This window comes from Serinus canaria, chromosome 1 (genome assembly GCF_022539315.1).
Source record: "Serinus canaria isolate serCan28SL12 chromosome 1, serCan2020, whole genome shotgun sequence".
NCBI lineage: Eukaryota > Metazoa > Chordata > Aves > Passeriformes > Fringillidae > Serinus > Serinus canaria.
Window position 1 is genome coordinate 26,477,011 of NC_066313.1, and position 16,862 is coordinate 26,493,872.

The window sequence follows — 16,862 nt, forward strand, 5'->3', positions numbered from 1 at the left end:
TTGAGCTAGCCCTGCGCACTCCTCCTAATATGGCTCCGTGTGTCATTATAGGATCCATTCACCTTACTGGATACACAGTCTCTGCCATAGTTTTTCTTACCCTTCTTATACACTGAAATAACCGACAATGTCTCCTCCCCTTCTATACATTTGTTCACCCTGGGTATTAATGTTTTAAATTATATCCTTTTTTCCTGGCCCAAGCAGATACAGTAGACTTTTATAGCAGTGATTCAAAGGCATGGAAAATTCATCACCCAAGTCTGGTTGTTGACTAAATCAATATTTCCTGACCTTAGTAGTTTCATTGCTGAAAAGAGCCATTTCTTTCACTCCCATTATCTCTGTGTCAAGAAGTGTCTCTTCTTGCTCTTAGTTATATTTACAACTCTTTCTGCTAGGTTCACCCACCAAGTCCCAGAGCCTTCCTCACACCCTTGCCTTGCAAACCAACAGAACAAGCACTGTCAATCTGCCTAGGTTAACTTGGACATGGTGCTCAGTGGAATAGTGTTCTGCAGCCCCAGAAGTAGTGATCTCAAGACGTATCAGTTGACTTCAGTCAGGCCTGAGTCCTTCTCCACTGTCTTGCATATGTTTAATCTTTTCAGCATAGTTATTGTCACTAGCAGCCAGGTTGTGTCTGACCCACATGATGGGAACATGGTGCAGACATCTCCAGACCAGAGCCAAATGAACTGCTGTCATAGCTGGCAGCAGCCAGCTAGGCAGAAACTCTGATTCAGAGGGAATACTGAGTGGGCATATGGTTTGTGGTCTGGGAATTGACACAGGGAGTAGAGCATTAGCTCAGAAATGTCACTGCCAGGCCTTGCTGGGATGTTTCAATGTGTTAAGCCAGCACCTGATTAATAAAAAAGGGGATTCACTTCCAGGTGATTATTCACATTGGCTGGCAGATCAGGTAATGCTTCTGCCTTAGCTACTTGCCCAGAACAGTTACAGCATGAGTTCAGCCTTTCTTTTACTCCAGCTTCACTTCTGGTTCAAGTCCAGAGCACTCTGAAGGAGGCAGGAATTGAACAGAGCATACTACCACAGAAATACTGACCTCAGAGCTTTCTTAAGTCCACCTGGAGTCTCTAAGCACAAACTTCAAGTGGAACTTAAAAAACCCTGATATTATAATCCCTCCTTCAAATTGTTGCAAGTGCATCTTGCACTTTTTCCAACAGTTAGGATTTATTGGTTTTTACTTAAAATGAGTGATTGTGTTCTCTTGGTCTAAATTTCTCTGGCAGTGCAATGTTTAACTTCATTCTCTGTCTTAAACTGTTAAAAATGTGACAGGATGTTGCTGAGTGTAATGCCAGGGTATGTAAATTTTGTGCAGTGGAGGGTTTGCAATCTCTGTGTCTGCTGCAGCCTTTTTTTTTTCCAGTTTATATACTTCCAATTTCTTTCAGATAAAAGGCTCTGTTCAAAAAGAGTAGCCAGTACTTCACTCACTGTGCCTCTTGTCATCCCCAACAAAAGTTTAAATGTTGGTAATTTTAACATTCAGGAACTTGAGCATTGGGCAGACTTGCAAAAGAATGAGTTAAAGAGTAGGTAAGATAGATAGATTCATTTTGGCAGAACCTGATGAAATTCCCCGCAGAATACTTAAGAATTCAGCCAAAGCAATCACAAAAGTACTAGCAATTCATCTTCCAGAAATGTGGAGGATGCATGATGTCTCAAAGGATCAGAGAGCAATCGTAATACCTAGTTTTAAAGTAGTTATAGGAGAACCAAGGGAATTATACACAATTGAGTTGAGCTTCAGTAACCTAAAACACTTGATAAAAAAAAAAATTAAACTGTTTATAAACACTTAAAGGATAATGTACTGATAAGAACAAGCCAACATGTATTTGTCAAGATAACATCATGCCAAACCAATTTAATTTTTCTCCTTGGAAGCTCAATCAACTTTGTAGATAATGGGGAAGCAGTGTGTAACTTCAGCCAGGCCTTTGATTCAGCTCTGTTCAAAATCACTGGTGGCAGCCTAGGGAAAGACAGCCTAGACTGATGAAGTCCTCTTGATGGATGCACTGCCTGCTCAAAGACTGTCCCAAGGAATAGGAGCACTGTGTTTATAACAGTAGGCACTAACAGCAGAGTGCTTCAAGCCAGGAGCTGCAGGGAGTTGCCCTGTGTATGTGTCTGTCCCATCAATGATGTAGTCCTGATGAACAGCTTAGGAACAGCATTCCCAAACTGTGCTGCAGCTGCACTTCAGAGTGATCGGTAACATAGTCTGCCCTCACCAGAGCCACAGAGTGGTCACTTCTACATAGCAATTGTCATTAGTGAGGGCTTTGCTTCCCCTGTGGCTAAGGTTGATACCTGCACACAGGCAACCTCCAAACCATCACTAGGACTCATTGCACAAATGCATCAATGCAGGAGGTTCCTGGAGATCAGCAGGTTGGCAGCACTTGGGTAAACTAGCACCAAACTTCCAAAAAGGTGAAAGGAGGCTTCCAAACAGAACAGCCATTGACTATGTAAGGATCATGGCACTTTGCTAGCAGTGGAAATTGTAGGTTTAACTCTCCTGAGCTGAGAAAGTATGTTCTGTGTCAACTCTCTTTCTTTAATTTAGTTGGAAAGAGGTGAGCTCAGCCTCAGGTCATGACTGTGTGACAAAGACCCAGGCTTCCATTCATCATGCTGAAGTCTTTGTGGCAGTGCACTTCAGGCATGCAGTAAGCGTGCCCATGCACCAACTTGCTGCCAGGACACGACAATGCTCAGGTGGACTCAGGGACAGCAGAAATACACAGCCAGCAGGTGATATCATTTACAGCATCAGAGGTCTGGAAAACTTTGTAAAGCACCACTGATTTGTATCTTTAGATGTTCAGTGTTCTTAAAGAAGAAGCGAGTTTCAGAAAACTTTTTTTAAAATAATTCCCACAAGTTATTAGCAGACATATTAGCAATATATTGGATTGGGGATCAGATGTCAGGGCCATCATCTCCAAGGCTGACTCAAATTCCTGCCAGTAGAGATAGATTGTCTTTTCTTCTAATGACTGTTTTGGGGTATGTGTGTCATGGTCACACTCCAGTTTGAAATGCCCACAATACAGTAGAGATTACAAAGGTCTGCTCATCTTCCTTACTATCCCTTGATGTGTTCCTTCAGAGAAATCTCACTGCAGTGGGTTGGGGAAGGACTATTGTGCAAAATGTGTCTGTTCTGTGGGCAGAAGAGGTGAGCATTTGAGGCTCGTTATCCAGCAATGCCAATCAAGCAATAATACCCTTGGTGGAAGCCAAGATCTTGCCACAGTCTGATACTGGCACCATTAACCTGCTTGGGCTCTTTTCTTGCAGGTGCCTTTCTCCAACTGCAGCAGGGACTGCCTGCCAGGCACGAGGAAGGGCATCATTGAGGGGGAGCCCACCTGCTGCTTCGAGTGCGTGGACTGCCCGGACGGGGAGTACAGTGACGAGACAGGTAACGCACATGGAGCTGCTCTGGGCCTGATGCCCTCCACAACCCACAGTTGGTCTGAAATCACTTCCCTGCAGGGCTGGTCTGCTGCCTGCCTTGCCAGGAGGCTTCACAGAAAGTCTGAGGGACTTCTGAAAAGCTTACAGGAGTTGAGTCCTGTGGTACTCAGGTCCTGTCTACAGCTAAGCCTGCTTGTCCCTTCTGCTCTGCATCAGGAAAATTAAGGCAGAGAACCTGAAAAACAGCTTGCATATAGAAAGCCTCTCAGGCAGCCACAACAAACTCTATTGCACTGTAGCAGTAACTTTTTTTTCCTCCAAAAACCTGGAGGAGGGAGAGATTCCCCATCCTAAATTCTGTAGTTATCTGTCTACCCCCATGTTTTCTTCAAACTGTCAGGGATTTATTTCATGCTTTACAAAGAAATAAAATCAATTACATCCCAGATTTCACAACCAGAGAGAAATATTTCCCTTTATGGACTCACCAACTACAGGTTCTGTTGATCACTGGCACTACAAAAGATCAGAATCTGTGGATCCTATTGAGCATGGACATGTGTTTTGTTTGTTTCATTGGGAGCCTGGATCAAGCTACTCAGGCTCTGGAAGACACAGAAAACAAACTCAGGTTTCAAAATGGTTGAAAAATTTTGAATTTCCAACACCACTAGTGCTCCTCAGTGCTGGGCATCCCCAGGGTAATGAAGGCAAGTAAATTATTTCAGGATATCAGTCCTCTCTACTCTGTCAGGCACTTGGCACCCTCTATGGTACTCTCTTGGTCCCAGCAAACACTGCAGACCTTGCCAAAGATGAACAATTCAGTAAACTACTTGCAAAACTGAACAAGTGTTCTTTGGGAGAACCTAATTTGTGTCCTGACAGGAATGATATTTTTTTAGCATGACCATATAAGATACTTACAGGATGCTTGGAAGCAGCATTTTCAGATTAAATAGAAACAATTCTGGTCATACGTAATAGGGGTCTTCTGGTGTTTTTCACATAATTTTGGGAGCTAGCTCTGGTGTGGAGGTGGAATTTATGGGGCTGTGGTGGCAACTGTCTTCTGACTCTACAGTTTCCTCCTGCAATTTCAGCTGACAGTAATAGCCTTTATTTCCCGTGCTTGCCAGCTTTATAGGCATAGAGAGCAGTTTACAACCAGTTCCATCCAGCTGAGATAGCAATGAAGAGGAAACAATCTGACCTTTCCCAGGTGTTTGCTCCCACACTTTGCCTGGGAGCAGTGCTGGGAAAAGGATGTGCAACCTTGGAACGAATTGGATCAGGTCTTTGGTCTTCCTGTAAACAAGCTCTTGGGAGGTTGAGTTTCCAACTAGAATGAGAATCTGCATGCCCTCAAGTGTTAACAGCTCAAAGGAGGGGAAAAGAATGAGCAGCCTTGCAGGAGGAGGGAGACTTGGTTGACTCCCTTCAGTGGCAGCATGGTCTCTAAGCCACCACAAGACAGAGGTGAAAGCATGTCTTTAGGGTGCAGTGCTAAATAGTTGTCTCTGTCAGAGGCTGCTGGATTCCCTGCTACACAAAATGAACTTTGCTTTGTCTGCAGCTTGCATTTTGTAATGAACTTCCAGGTAAAAGGCACAAGAAAAATAAAAATTATTGGCTGAATGGATGTAAATGAAATGACATGGTGATGACAGCTTCTGGCTGAGCTTTTGCATCTAGTGCCAGATTTTCAAATAAACACCTTAAGTGAGGCAAAAAGTCCTTGGGAAAGCAGTGTCATATCAGGACATGGATGGTCTCTACAACCACACCTCAAGAACAAGAGAGCTTGAAAACCTTTGGCCTCGTTAGCTGGGCATTCCTGACTTTCTCATTACCATCAATCTCTGCTCTGGAAGCTGTAGTCAGAGTCTGTGTCTGTGCTCAGGTACAAAACTCAGAGAGTGCTTGCTGCTAAAGGAGTTTGTGGACTCTCTGCAGCCCCTTGCTATCCTTCTCGGATCCCAAAAGCAAAGGTAAGTTGAGACCTCCAGCTCTCTGCTCGCAACCCCTTTCTACTGCCATCAAAAGAGTTGTGATCCTCCCTGCTAGAGCACAAGACCCATTTGAGTCAAAGAAGAAGAGCAGAAGCAACAGGTCCTTGCTTTTTGATCATGCAAGCCATTGGCATGACCATGCTATCACACAGGCCCAACTACTTTCATGAAGGAGATGGAGGCACCAATTTTCCCTTTGCAAGTATTAGTGGGACATTTTCTGGGTGTAGGGAGAGTGATATTATTAAGACACATCTTTCCCTGGCATTCCAACATGAAATGAGAATGTGCTGCAAGTCAAGGGCATTGCCTGCCTTCAGGGAAGAGCAATTTAAACACTAAGACTTGCCTCCATGGAATATGAAATAGGCTCTCAAAGCATTTAAGGAGGCAAGCACGTTTTTAATTTTCTCTGTAATAGAAAAAGGCAGGATATTCAAATGATGATAAAAGTGTGAGAGGTATGAAGACAGACAGAAATAGAAGATAAAAGTGAAGGAATAAGGAAGAGAGAAAACCAGAGCCTGTGTAAGAGCTGATAGGAATCGAAGTTTGCAAAGTTTTGCCAAGAAATGTATTACAAAAAACATGAGGGCAGAGGCAGAGGAAGCCAGAACCAAGCATGCTTTGTACTTTCCTATATAGCCCCTGGGAGGCTGGTTGTTTCAGAGTAAGAAACTCTGAGACATCAGTATATGACTCTGGGGATCTGCTCACAGGAGCGGAACACTCCGTGTGTTTAAGATCAAGGCTGGTGTGTAGCTGCCATATATGTCATCCCACACTTCAGCCTCTCATTCTGACAAACCTTCCCTCTTCTTATCACTTGTTTTTCAGATGCAAGTGCCTGTGACAAGTGCCCTGAGGATTACTGGTCCAACGAGAACCACACATCCTGCATCCCCAAGCAGATAGAGTTTCTGGCCTGGACTGAGCCCTTTGGGATTGCTCTGACTCTCTTTGCTGTGCTTGGAATTTTCCTGACTTCTTTTGTTCTGGGAGTCTTCACCAAATTTCGCAACACACCCATTGTCAAGGCCACAAATCGGGAGCTATCCTACCTCCTCCTCTTTTCCTTGCTATGCTGCTTCTCCAGCTCATTGTTCTTCATTGGTGAGCCCCAGAATTGGACTTGCCGTCTGCGGCAGCCAGCTTTTGGCATCAGCTTTGTCCTCTGCATCTCCTGCATCCTGGTGAAAACCAACCGTGTCCTTCTTGTCTTCGAGGCAAAGATCCCCACGAGTCTCCACCGAAAGTGGTGGGGCCTCAACCTTCAGTTCCTCCTGGTCTTCTTGTGCACGTTTGTGCAGATTGTCATCTGTGTGATTTGGCTCTATACGGCCCCACCATCCAGTTACCGAAACCATGAACTAGAGGATGAGATCATCTTCATCACCTGCCATGAAGGCTCCCTGATGGCCCTTGGCTTCCTCATTGGCTACACCTGCCTACTGGCGGCCATCTGTTTCTTCTTCGCCTTCAAGTCCCGAAAGCTGCCTGAGAATTTTAATGAGGCCAAGTTCATCACCTTCAGCATGCTGATATTCTTCATTGTGTGGATCTCCTTCATCCCTGCTTACGCCAGCACGTATGGCAAGTTTGTGTCTGCTGTGGAGGTGATTGCAATACTGGCTGCCAGCTTTGGGCTTCTGGCCTGCATCTTCTTCAACAAAGTCTACATCATCCTCTTCAAGCCCTCCCGCAACACAATCGAGGAGGTGCGCTGCAGCACAGCTGCCCACGCTTTCAAAGTGGCTGCCAGAGCCACGCTGAGACGGAGCAACGTGTCCCGCAAGCGCTCCAACAGCCTGGGGGGCTCCACTGGCTCCACTCCTTCCTCCTCCATCAGCAGCAAGAGCAACCACGAGGACCCTTTCCCTCTACCAGCCTGTGCCGAGCGGCAGCGCCAGCAGCAGCGCGGGTGCAAGCAGAAAGTCAGCTTTGGGAGTGGAACAGTGACCCTGTCGCTGAGCTTCGAGGAGCCGCAGAAGAACGCCATGGCCAACAGGAACGCCAAGCGCCGCAACTCGCTGGAGGCCCAGAACAGTGACGACAGCCTGATGCGGCACCGGGCCCTGCTTCCCCTGCAGATCAATGAGCCCCTCGGGGCTGAGCCCGGCTTCCAGGCAGCTTCCAGCCCGGAGACCAGCTCACAGGAGTCAGTGGTGGAAGACAACAAAGAAGAGGGACCAAGCCCTGAGGCGGAGCCTTCCCTGCCATCGGTTAACTCCCGAAATTTTATAGGCACTGGAGGTGGCTCTGTCACAGAGAACACGGTACATTCCTAACAAAGAAGATTGCAAAAAGTACACCAGTCCCCAAGAGGAACTTGCTCACCTCTTGCTTCTGAACGGGAAAGGCAACAAAGACACACTGCTGTGACACAGCCCCACCACACCTTAATGCTAGCGCCGGCAGGGTAGCACATGTGCCTCCAGAGGAAGGACTTTGTCTGGGGAGCCTGGGATTGAATTTGCATTTGCTTTATTGAAACCAGGACATCTCAGATGGACAAGTGAAGATCGCCTCTGGTGGGGCTTAGGCAGAAGTCTGCATGCTGCCTTGCCTCCATAAGCTTTTCCTGCCAGACTGCAATTCAGCTGACTATGGGAGGCACTAGGCAATTCCACTATACCCTGCTTTTACATTTATGTATAATATTCCTCTTTCCCACTATGTATGATATTCCCTCTTTATGCAGTATATGTGATCTGTAACCATGTACATCAGGACTCTCAGCTCTACAAAAGCAAGGTACACAGTTTCACTTCAGGAAAGCACAGTCATGGGGAAAATAAAAAAGCCCCCAACATCTGGCATGCTGTGTACAGCCAAGGGTGTGAACATGTAAAGTATTTAATGTGACAGAGCGCCCTGCTAATTTATATTTAGTAATGTCCCAGTCTCCTTTCTGCCCAACAGAAAATACTGGACAATACTCTCCGTAGACTCCATTGCACTAGACCAAGCTGCTTAGGTTCCTACTGGTTTCCTCCAGCTGGAATAGCTTTACCTCCAGCCTGCCTGCTTTGGTGGAGGGGGAGAACAGCTTGTAAATCCCTCGCAGAGAATGCTGCAAAAGCACAATGAGATGTATCCCTGATTGATTATGTCGCTAGTAGTTGTATGCTTAACCAAGTGTTGCTGCTGTACTATCCCACAAGGCATACACGGCTAACCCTTCACACCATAGTCAGTGTTGTGCTTTGCCGTATTAACCTGCTCACACCTACACGGAGCATTGCGACAGTCCTGGCCGTACTGGTGGGCCTGACACAGCAGATGGAACAAGGAGAAATGGAGGAGTTAGGGATGAGGAGGAGCCCCCAGCTGTGGTAATAGGATCACCCAAGCAGGTGAATATCTCAAGTGAGCGTGCTGGTAGATGACTGGGTGAGACAGACATTCATGCCTAGGTTCTTGGATACATATAGGGACAAATGGATGAACTGGATACAGTTTTGCTCCTAAAAGCCACCTACTAGGTTATTTCCCATTTCGAAGAGAGGGCACCTAGCACAAGAATGGAGGACTGTACCTAAAGAATAACACTAAGGACATCAGCAGAGTGCATAGCAGAACTTGATTACTCTTGTCCCACTCTTCCTAAAGCAGACATAAGTGCTCCTGGTTATTTCAAGGCATGCCTCGTTCTTTTTGATTCATGCTGGGAAAGTTGAAAAGAGTCATTAGCAGAGAGATTTGTTGCAGCCTGATGAGAGAAAAAGTACCCCTGGACAGCCTGGTGGGAGGGGCTAAGGTTACATTGCAGAATTTAATTCCCTCTTCCCAGATTCCCTGTGGAAGAACAAGCATCTGTCAGGAAGATGTCAGTGCCCTCCCTCATTAGGCATGAAGGTAGTCTAGACCTCTTCTAGAAAGGTAGATGGGCCTGCAGCTCAGTGTGAGCAGAGACAAAAGGACTGTGTTTGAATGCATTGGGGGAAACACCACAATTCTCTTGTTACTGTTTTTGCTTGGTTGTTCTTCTGCCAGGGCAGGCAAATAAAACTTACAGGTGACATTACTGTATAAAAACTTTGGTTTGCCACCTCCACTTGTTGACAAGGAAGAGGAGTCTTGACTTACAGGAGCAAAGTGGAAGTCCAGAACCCCAAGAAGCAGGCTATTCAGACAAGTTGTTTTAACACTTTTGTTGATCTGTTACATCCCCCTTGGAGTGGGCTCAAGTTTTAACTACACCACATAAGAACAAACCCAACTATAATTGTAAGGCTTGCAAATGACCATATTTGATTACAACTCTGGCTTAGTTGACTAGGGGAGGGGAAAAAGAAAGTGAGTTTGAAAACACAAATCCTTCTAGCCCAAATTTTGTAAACCACAATTCTACCCCTGGACCCAGCCAAGAGCTGCTTCCGCCTCTGAAACCTAAGTCCCTTCCCCAGGCTGCTGACTGGCAGCCTAAACTGGCCCATGGGCTCAGTTTAGGGTATGGAATTAAGCCCCGGGGTCTCCTGAGTGTAACTGCACGAACAGGGATGAGCACTAGATGGCAGAGAGGGCTAAAAGAGCCATTTTGGTTATGGCCTACACTTCCAAAAATTCCAACAGCCGAGTGGTTTTAGTGCTAAGTGAATCATTCCTACCGGAGCAAACCCAGCTCAGCAACCCCTGAAGTGAAGCTGACAGCACTGAAATGTGTAAGAGTTCAATGAGTGAAATGAAAACAGCACAATTTACAAACCAAAGACTGTGTAAGAACACAGGCAATGTAAGAAACAGAAAGTCACCATCAGCTGCCTTGTCTGGAGAGCAGTATTCACTACTATGTATACAGTAGATGATACTGACATTTGGGTGCTTTTCATTCCTTGGGTGTTTTCCATTCTTTACATTTACTTAAAAGGAATTTATACCCTGGCACACAATAAGTCTCCAAGAGCTGCAACCATTTTTTAGCATGGCCAACTGTGCTGTATTTGCTGGGGAAGCCCCTTCCACCCTCCCGGCTCTCATACGTGGAGCCCTAAGCCTCCAGCTCCAATGCTGCAAGAGAGCTGCTGCTGCTGCAGCTGATAGCAGTGACACGCAGGCTGGACACAAGGGAAGTTCAGTAAGAAAAGACCCCTTTGGGAAGGTGCTTTGTAACCAAACCCCTTTTCCCACACACAGAGAAGGGGATATGTTCTCATCCTGTCAAGTCCAGGAGAGGAGGAGGCTTGGTCAGGCACCTGTCCAAAAGCCAGTCAGTGTATCACACGTGACACTGACGAAGCCACGCTGGGGAACATTCTTCTGTTGAAAGCACGAGCCTAAGAACCTCTACTGACATTTCCTACCAGAAGATGCCCATGTGAATGCCTCATCCCACCCACCATGGCTCAAAAATCCACTGGAAATCTTGCCTCAGTGTGGGTTTCCTGAACTGTCCAACAGTGAAGCAACAACAGCGTGTCATCCCTCTGGTGGGATTTCCACTGGAAAACTTGAGAAGCAGCCCAGTGAAAAGCCCAACCCTTCATCCCCAGTCTCCTGACAAACCTGGCAGATCTCTGCCTACCCAGATCCCTAGCAAAGAATTTATTTATAGATGATACCAGAGAAAAGAAAATTCCCCCCCTTATATTTCATGCTGGTCACTGTGTCCTCCCTGTCAGTCCATGAGCTCTGTTCAGTTTGCAATACCTATTGTTAAATTTAGGTTTATATTGACCAACTTTACCAAGGGGTGCTGCAAAGCAGGACGAGGAAGGTAGGTGTTTGTTGTTGGTTTTGCAAGAGTCTGGATGTTTAAATTGTGGGGAAATTTAGGTAAAGACCTGAACATTCAGACTAAAATCTCTGCAGGGATTTCCCAGAGGCTGGATAATTCACCACCGCCTTCAGCTTGCTGGCTAAAGAGCGGCAAAATCAGCCTGGAAGAGGGAATGATGAACGTGGTGAACGAAGGAGCCTGGAGATGGACCTTTCCAGGTGGCACAGGGGAAGGGAAAACAGCGGTTGAGGGCAGCCCTGTCCCGCCGCGGGGCTGTCACGGAGGCGCCGCTCGCTGAGGAGCGGCCGCAGCCCTTCAGTCCAGGGCGCAGAATGAATTCTGCCGCCAGCTTGCACTGCAAGTGTCGCCTTGGGCTGGTTTTGTCTTCCATCGGCCGTCGGGCCCCGATGCCCGGTCCCGCTGGGCCGCGCTGCCCCCGCCCCCGGCTGGGCGGAGCCGGAGCCAGCCCTGCCCGCTCCCGCCCGCCGCCGCCGCCTCGGCCACCGAGCCCCCGCTCGCGGGTTCCGGCCCCGGGCCCGGCGCCGCCCCCGACACCGCCCCGGCCCGCCCGAGGGGCAGGATCGGCCCGGAGAGGAGCGGTGCCACCATGTTGTGCGGCGGTGCCTCGGCGGCCCGGCCCGCCACCGACGAGACGCAGCGGATCGCGGAGCAGGTGAGGGGCCGGGCCCCGGGAGGGCCCCGCCGGCGGGGAAAGGCCCGTGCGGGGCCTGTGCGGGGCCCAGCGTGGGCTCGGCCATTGCTCTGCGCTGCTGAGCTGAGACACCGCCTCCCCGTGTAAAAGGTGGAAGGAATGGGGAATGCACGGAGCCGGCCCCCGGAGCTCTCCTTCCCTGTGCCCGCCTGGCGTGGCCCTGTTGACTCCAGAGGGACCGTGGGCAGCGCTGGGTGCGCGGGGAAACCCGGCAGAGCCATTGCCTAGAGCTCGGGAAACGAGCTCTCGTGCTTCTTACAGAATCTGAACCTTGTGCATACGTTTGGGGTTTTGGTTCTTTGTTGTTTGCCTGGGAGGGGGGGATTGTTTGGGTTTTTTTGAGGTGGTGAAACGTGGAATAAGCGAGAAAGCTTCTTCGCTGCTTCTGCTTTTCCCCAGCACAGAATTTAGCTCCAACCACTGCCGGCTCCAAATCCTGATGTTACTTACAGTATCTTAGATTACTGCTCATGTTATTGGATCACATGCTTTTACTCTAAAAATGCCATTGTGCAACTAAGTTCTTTCAAAGCACATGTTCTTCTTTTTGTCACGGAAACTCAAGCTCCTTCTGCTTTTTGGCTTTGAGGGTTAGGATATGGTAAGCTGGAGAGCAAAGATGAAGGATGCGCCCCAGCTTCTGACTCTTTGTCATTTCCTGGGCCTGTTCCTCAGGCAGGAGGAGTTCCCAAACACATACAGAGCACCCAAAGGCACAGCAGCCGCTGAAATTAACATTTAGCTTGTACAGTCTGAGGATTCTGTGTTTCAGGAAAAGCAAGAGATGTGCATCTCCTAAGCACCAGCCTGAGTTTGCAGTAATGAGCACATGATTGAGAATTGATATACAGTTAACATGGCTTAAAACTAGGTTTGAAATCCTGACTTTCTGTTCTGTAGCACACTGCAGTGGTTTGGTAATCCAAAACCAAAACCCTGTTGGATTCAGAAATGAACAGAATTGACCAAAAATCTCATGGTTTTATTTAAATCACCTAAATACTTTAAAATTTATCCAGCTTGTTTTGATTGCCAATTTAAATTACTTCTTTTAATGAAATACAGGTGGAAAAACCCAAACTTGAAAGTTACCCATGCACTCATATCCTCTTCTAGACACTGCTGGAAAAAACATTTTGTTAAATTGAGGTAGCCTTCTCAAATAATTTTGTTTGCTTAAAGTCAGGTCTTTGTGAAGATTTATTACAGCCTGCCAGTTTGCTTGCCATAAACATATTCCCTGTTCCCGCTTTTCCAGTTCTTGCCTTCATTTTACAGTTTCGTAAGAATCCTTGTGATGGCCAAATGCTGTTCAGTTTTGTGACCCACAGTGGGTGTAGTGTCACACAGGGCAAGAAGGCTTCCTTTGGCAGTGTCTGGCTTAGGAATCCCATAGGAACAGCCTCCTCACAGCAAGGATTTCTACCTAGGCCTGTTCAGCTTTGGCTCCTCACTGGTAACTGTGGCAGAGCTTATCCAGGGTGATTCTGAACCATCTGCTTTTTAGGTGACTGCTCTGGGAGTGCAGGGCAGTGGAGAGCCTTCAGAGCATGATCATTTCCAGCCCTGTGACTGAATCAGGGATTGTTTGGGTGGGAAGGGACTGCACCTCCTGCCTGAGCCCAGGGTCAGCATCCTCAGGCTGCTCAGAGCTTTCTCCCGTCAGGTCTTGAAAACTTCCAAGGATGGAAACTGCACAGCTTCTCTGAACACTCCTGCTGTACTGCAGGAATGTCCTCAGGGGAAATGTTTCTCTTTATATCCAGTCTGAGCCTCCAATTTCAGTTTATGGCCATTGTGTCTCATTCTTCTGGCATCTGGAAAGTTTAATCCCTGGAAAACCCTGGCTTCTTTTAGGTACTGCAAAGTTTTCTTCAAAGCCTTCTCTTCCCTGGGCTGAGCAAACTCATTTTTCTCCTCACAGCACAAGTGCTCCAGCCATCCTGGTGTGCTCATGGAGTGCTGCTGGTCACCCTTCACTGGGCTCACTACAGTTTATTGGTGTCTGGCTTGCACTGGGGGCCCAGAACTGGGCATAGGATTCCACATTTTCTAACAAAGGCCAAGTAAAGGGCAGTAATCACTCACCTGTCTTCTGGCCAGGCTCCTGCTGATACAGCCCAGTATGCCATTAACTTTGGTACCAGCAGGACCCAGTGCTGGCTCCTGTCCTCCAGGACTCCCAAATCCAGACTGAGATCAAGAACCAGGTCTTTGGGAGAGTATTTCTGTCTGGGATCTCCCTCTCCACACTGACTCAGGATGCTTGTTTGTCACATGCTGTGGTGACTCACTGCCACTAACACCCTGACAAGCTTGCAGCTGCAGGACTCTGAGCTCTCTGCAGCCAGGGCCCAGTGTTCAGCTCGCTGGTGGAAATACAAAATGTGCTGAGCTGGGGTGATTTAGTGACCTCAGAAACCAAAGCTGCCCAGTGCCTAGGATTGCTAAAGGAGCACAGGACAGGATAGGGTCAGTGGGAGACTTATGTCTCCCCTGCTGCTTAAAATTTGTAAAAGTGTGATGAAAACTGAAGCCACTTGCTCCAACCTCTGACTCAGGAGAAGGGGAGGAGGTAGGACTGAATCATGGCTCCTTCTGGGGCTGTGCCCTTCAGTGCATCTCAGAATGCAGCTTGGATTTCCATATGGCAAAAAGCAAACAGGAGAGTGTCCAAACATCATTATCTTGCTTGTGACACACTGATCATAACCTGGAGGGAGTGTAGAGGTATGGCCTCTGAGAGAAGGTAAAAAGCATGGACACAGCTCACAAGGACAGGATGGTCACTGAAAAGGCACCAGAGTTCTGGAACTTGGAGATGTGGGAGAACACACCCTGTTGCAGGAATGGTTCTGTTCCTGCTTCACCTACAGCACCTGACCAGTGGCAAGTTGGCACTTGTTTTTCGCCAAGGAAGCCTGTGGGATTTAGGCAGGAGTGCAGATGTATCTATTTTCCTTGAATTTAGGAAGAAGTACACCATATAGCTGGAGGATCTTCTCAGGTACTACTGCCTTGGGAATGAAGGGACAGCTATGCAATGATGCAGTGCAGGAGGTGCAGCCTGGAGCAGGCTAGGACTTTGCAAGCAAGGACTCCAAGACTAACTCACCTTGCCCTGCAAAACAGGCTGAAATCTGCTTTCCTGACCAAGAATTTTCCATATAGCCACAATGTGCTAGAGTGCACAGTGCAGGAAAGAAGAGCTGCATCTCAGGAGTTCATGGCTCCCTCTTGAGTACTGGACAGGTTATTTTGACTTCCTCAGCACTGTTTTGCAATTTGAAAACACAAATTCCAGCAGACATACTGAAAGAACTGTCAAGTGTTTTCCAGACTTGGTGTCAGCCTGTAGTGACTGACTCCTACCTCTGACTCAGCTTTGCCACCTCCCTAGTTTCACGGTCCTGCTTTCACACAAAACTTAACATGATTCATTTTGATCTTTTAATGTCTTGGAAAAGCAGGAACTCTGTGTTGGGGAATTCAGCAGCAGTGAACTGTAAGCCTAAAGTTCTAAATACTTGAATCTTGCATCATTCCTAAAGAACCTATTGTTTCCTTAAGGTAAAAGCTCAGATAGAAGAAAAAGAAGGGAAAACCTTTGATGTCTTCACTGCCGTGGAGTTTAAAACTCAGCTGGTTGCTGGAACAAACTACTTCATCAAGGTAGAGGACACTGGGTTGTTTCTTCTATATATTAATGTGTATAACCTTTGGAATGGTGAGGTTTTTTTCCCTTTCTTAACTAGAGGATAATGCTTACAATTTGACCTTAATAAGAAAAAAAACTGTGCATTAAAAACCCACAAATATCCACCTCCCAGCCCCTCTCCTTATCTGTTAAATAGAGAGATCCTCTTTTCTCCATTTTCATGGGAAATTAGGTGGTATTTCTGCAAAGTCACAGCTCCTAGTCTGGTTTAAATCAAGCCAATGGTTTTTCTTACTGCCTGTCTGCTGCTGCATCCTCAAACCAGCCCAGCCTCTGCCACCGCTCCTGCTGCAGGCTCCCCCTGAAGGGATCTCACTGGGTTTCGTGCTTTGCAGGTCCATGTTGGGAATGAGGAGTTCATGCACCTGCGGGTGTTCAAGAGCCTCCCCCACGAGAATGAGCAGCTGAGCCTCCACAGTTACCAGGGCAGCAAGACAAAGCACGATGAACTGGCTTATTTCTAGCAACCTTCTCTGCTGTGTTTCCCTGGCTGGTTCTTATGTGCATTTTCTACAGGCTGCAAAATGTTGATTCCTGCACCAACAAAGGCAGAAAAAAGTGTCTTTTTTTTTTAACGACATGGTGTAAAAAATTAATTTCTTTTATGCCATTCCCTTCCTGTGCAATCTCCAAACGTGAGAGTCACAGGGCTCTCCTAATACCTGCACTAATGTAAACCCTACTTTTATTGCAACTTAACTTAGGCTTTAGTGCAACTTAATGAGAATACTGTGGCTGAGTCCTGTCTGTGGACTTCCTTGGTCTGGAAAGCAGAAGGGGAATGACACCAGCACTCATATATTTGCAGCAAGGAACAAGAGGAAAGCCTCAGTCTTTTCTGTGCTGTTTTGCAACTGTGAATATATGTGTGGATTTAAATTGTACTTTGTATTTTATGGGCAAAGACCTGATGAGAGACTTGGAGCTGAAGCAATTTTGCAAGGAAGACAAAGAGGCTTAAAGTAGTTTGAAACAAACATTCCCTTGGTAATCATGCTCATCCTCTTGCAGCAGCAGTAGCATGTAATGTCCCGTAGAGGGTGTGTGAGTTTAAAATACCAAACTAGCTTTCTTGTGTTCTTGGTCCTGTGGAAAAGTCCTGGAAAGGAACTTGAGCTGGACAAGCATTTCTGCATTTATAACAATAAACATTTCTTTTGATTTGAGATGGCATCTTTGACTGGTGTGTTAGTGTTCTCTTCACTGGTTTTCACTATTGATTATTATCTT

General features: G+C 47.1%; 2 protein-coding genes across 3 annotated transcripts in view; both read left to right on the forward strand.

The window, feature by feature from the left end:
• CASR (calcium sensing receptor) overlaps nt 1-8,230 on the forward strand; it is a 40,837-nt gene extending 32,607 nt beyond the window's left edge. Inside the window, exons 5-7 of one of the 2 annotated variants that reach the window (XM_030233965.2) lie at nt 10-39; nt 3,352-3,475; nt 6,321-8,230. In XM_030233965.2, the coding sequence (XP_030089825.1) occupies nt 10-39; nt 3,352-3,475; nt 6,321-7,771 (1,605 nt within the window). In that variant the 3' untranslated portion in view covers nt 7,772-8,230. The remainder of the gene's footprint in view (nt 1-9; nt 40-3,351; nt 3,476-6,320) is intronic. The other variant, XM_009102613.4, reaches the window with a different exon arrangement.
• A 3,477-nt stretch (nt 8,231-11,707) lies between these two features.
• Nucleotides 11,708-16,798, forward strand: LOC103812448 (cystatin-B-like). The gene is made up of 3 exons (XM_030235094.2): nt 11,708-11,875; nt 15,485-15,586; nt 15,968-16,798. The coding sequence occupies exons 1-3, from the start codon at nt 11,810-11,812 to the stop codon at nt 16,094-16,096; spliced, it is 297 nt and encodes a 98-aa protein (XP_030090954.1). The 5' UTR covers nt 11,708-11,809; the 3' UTR covers nt 16,097-16,798.
• Nucleotides 16,799-16,862: the final 64 nt, after the last annotated feature.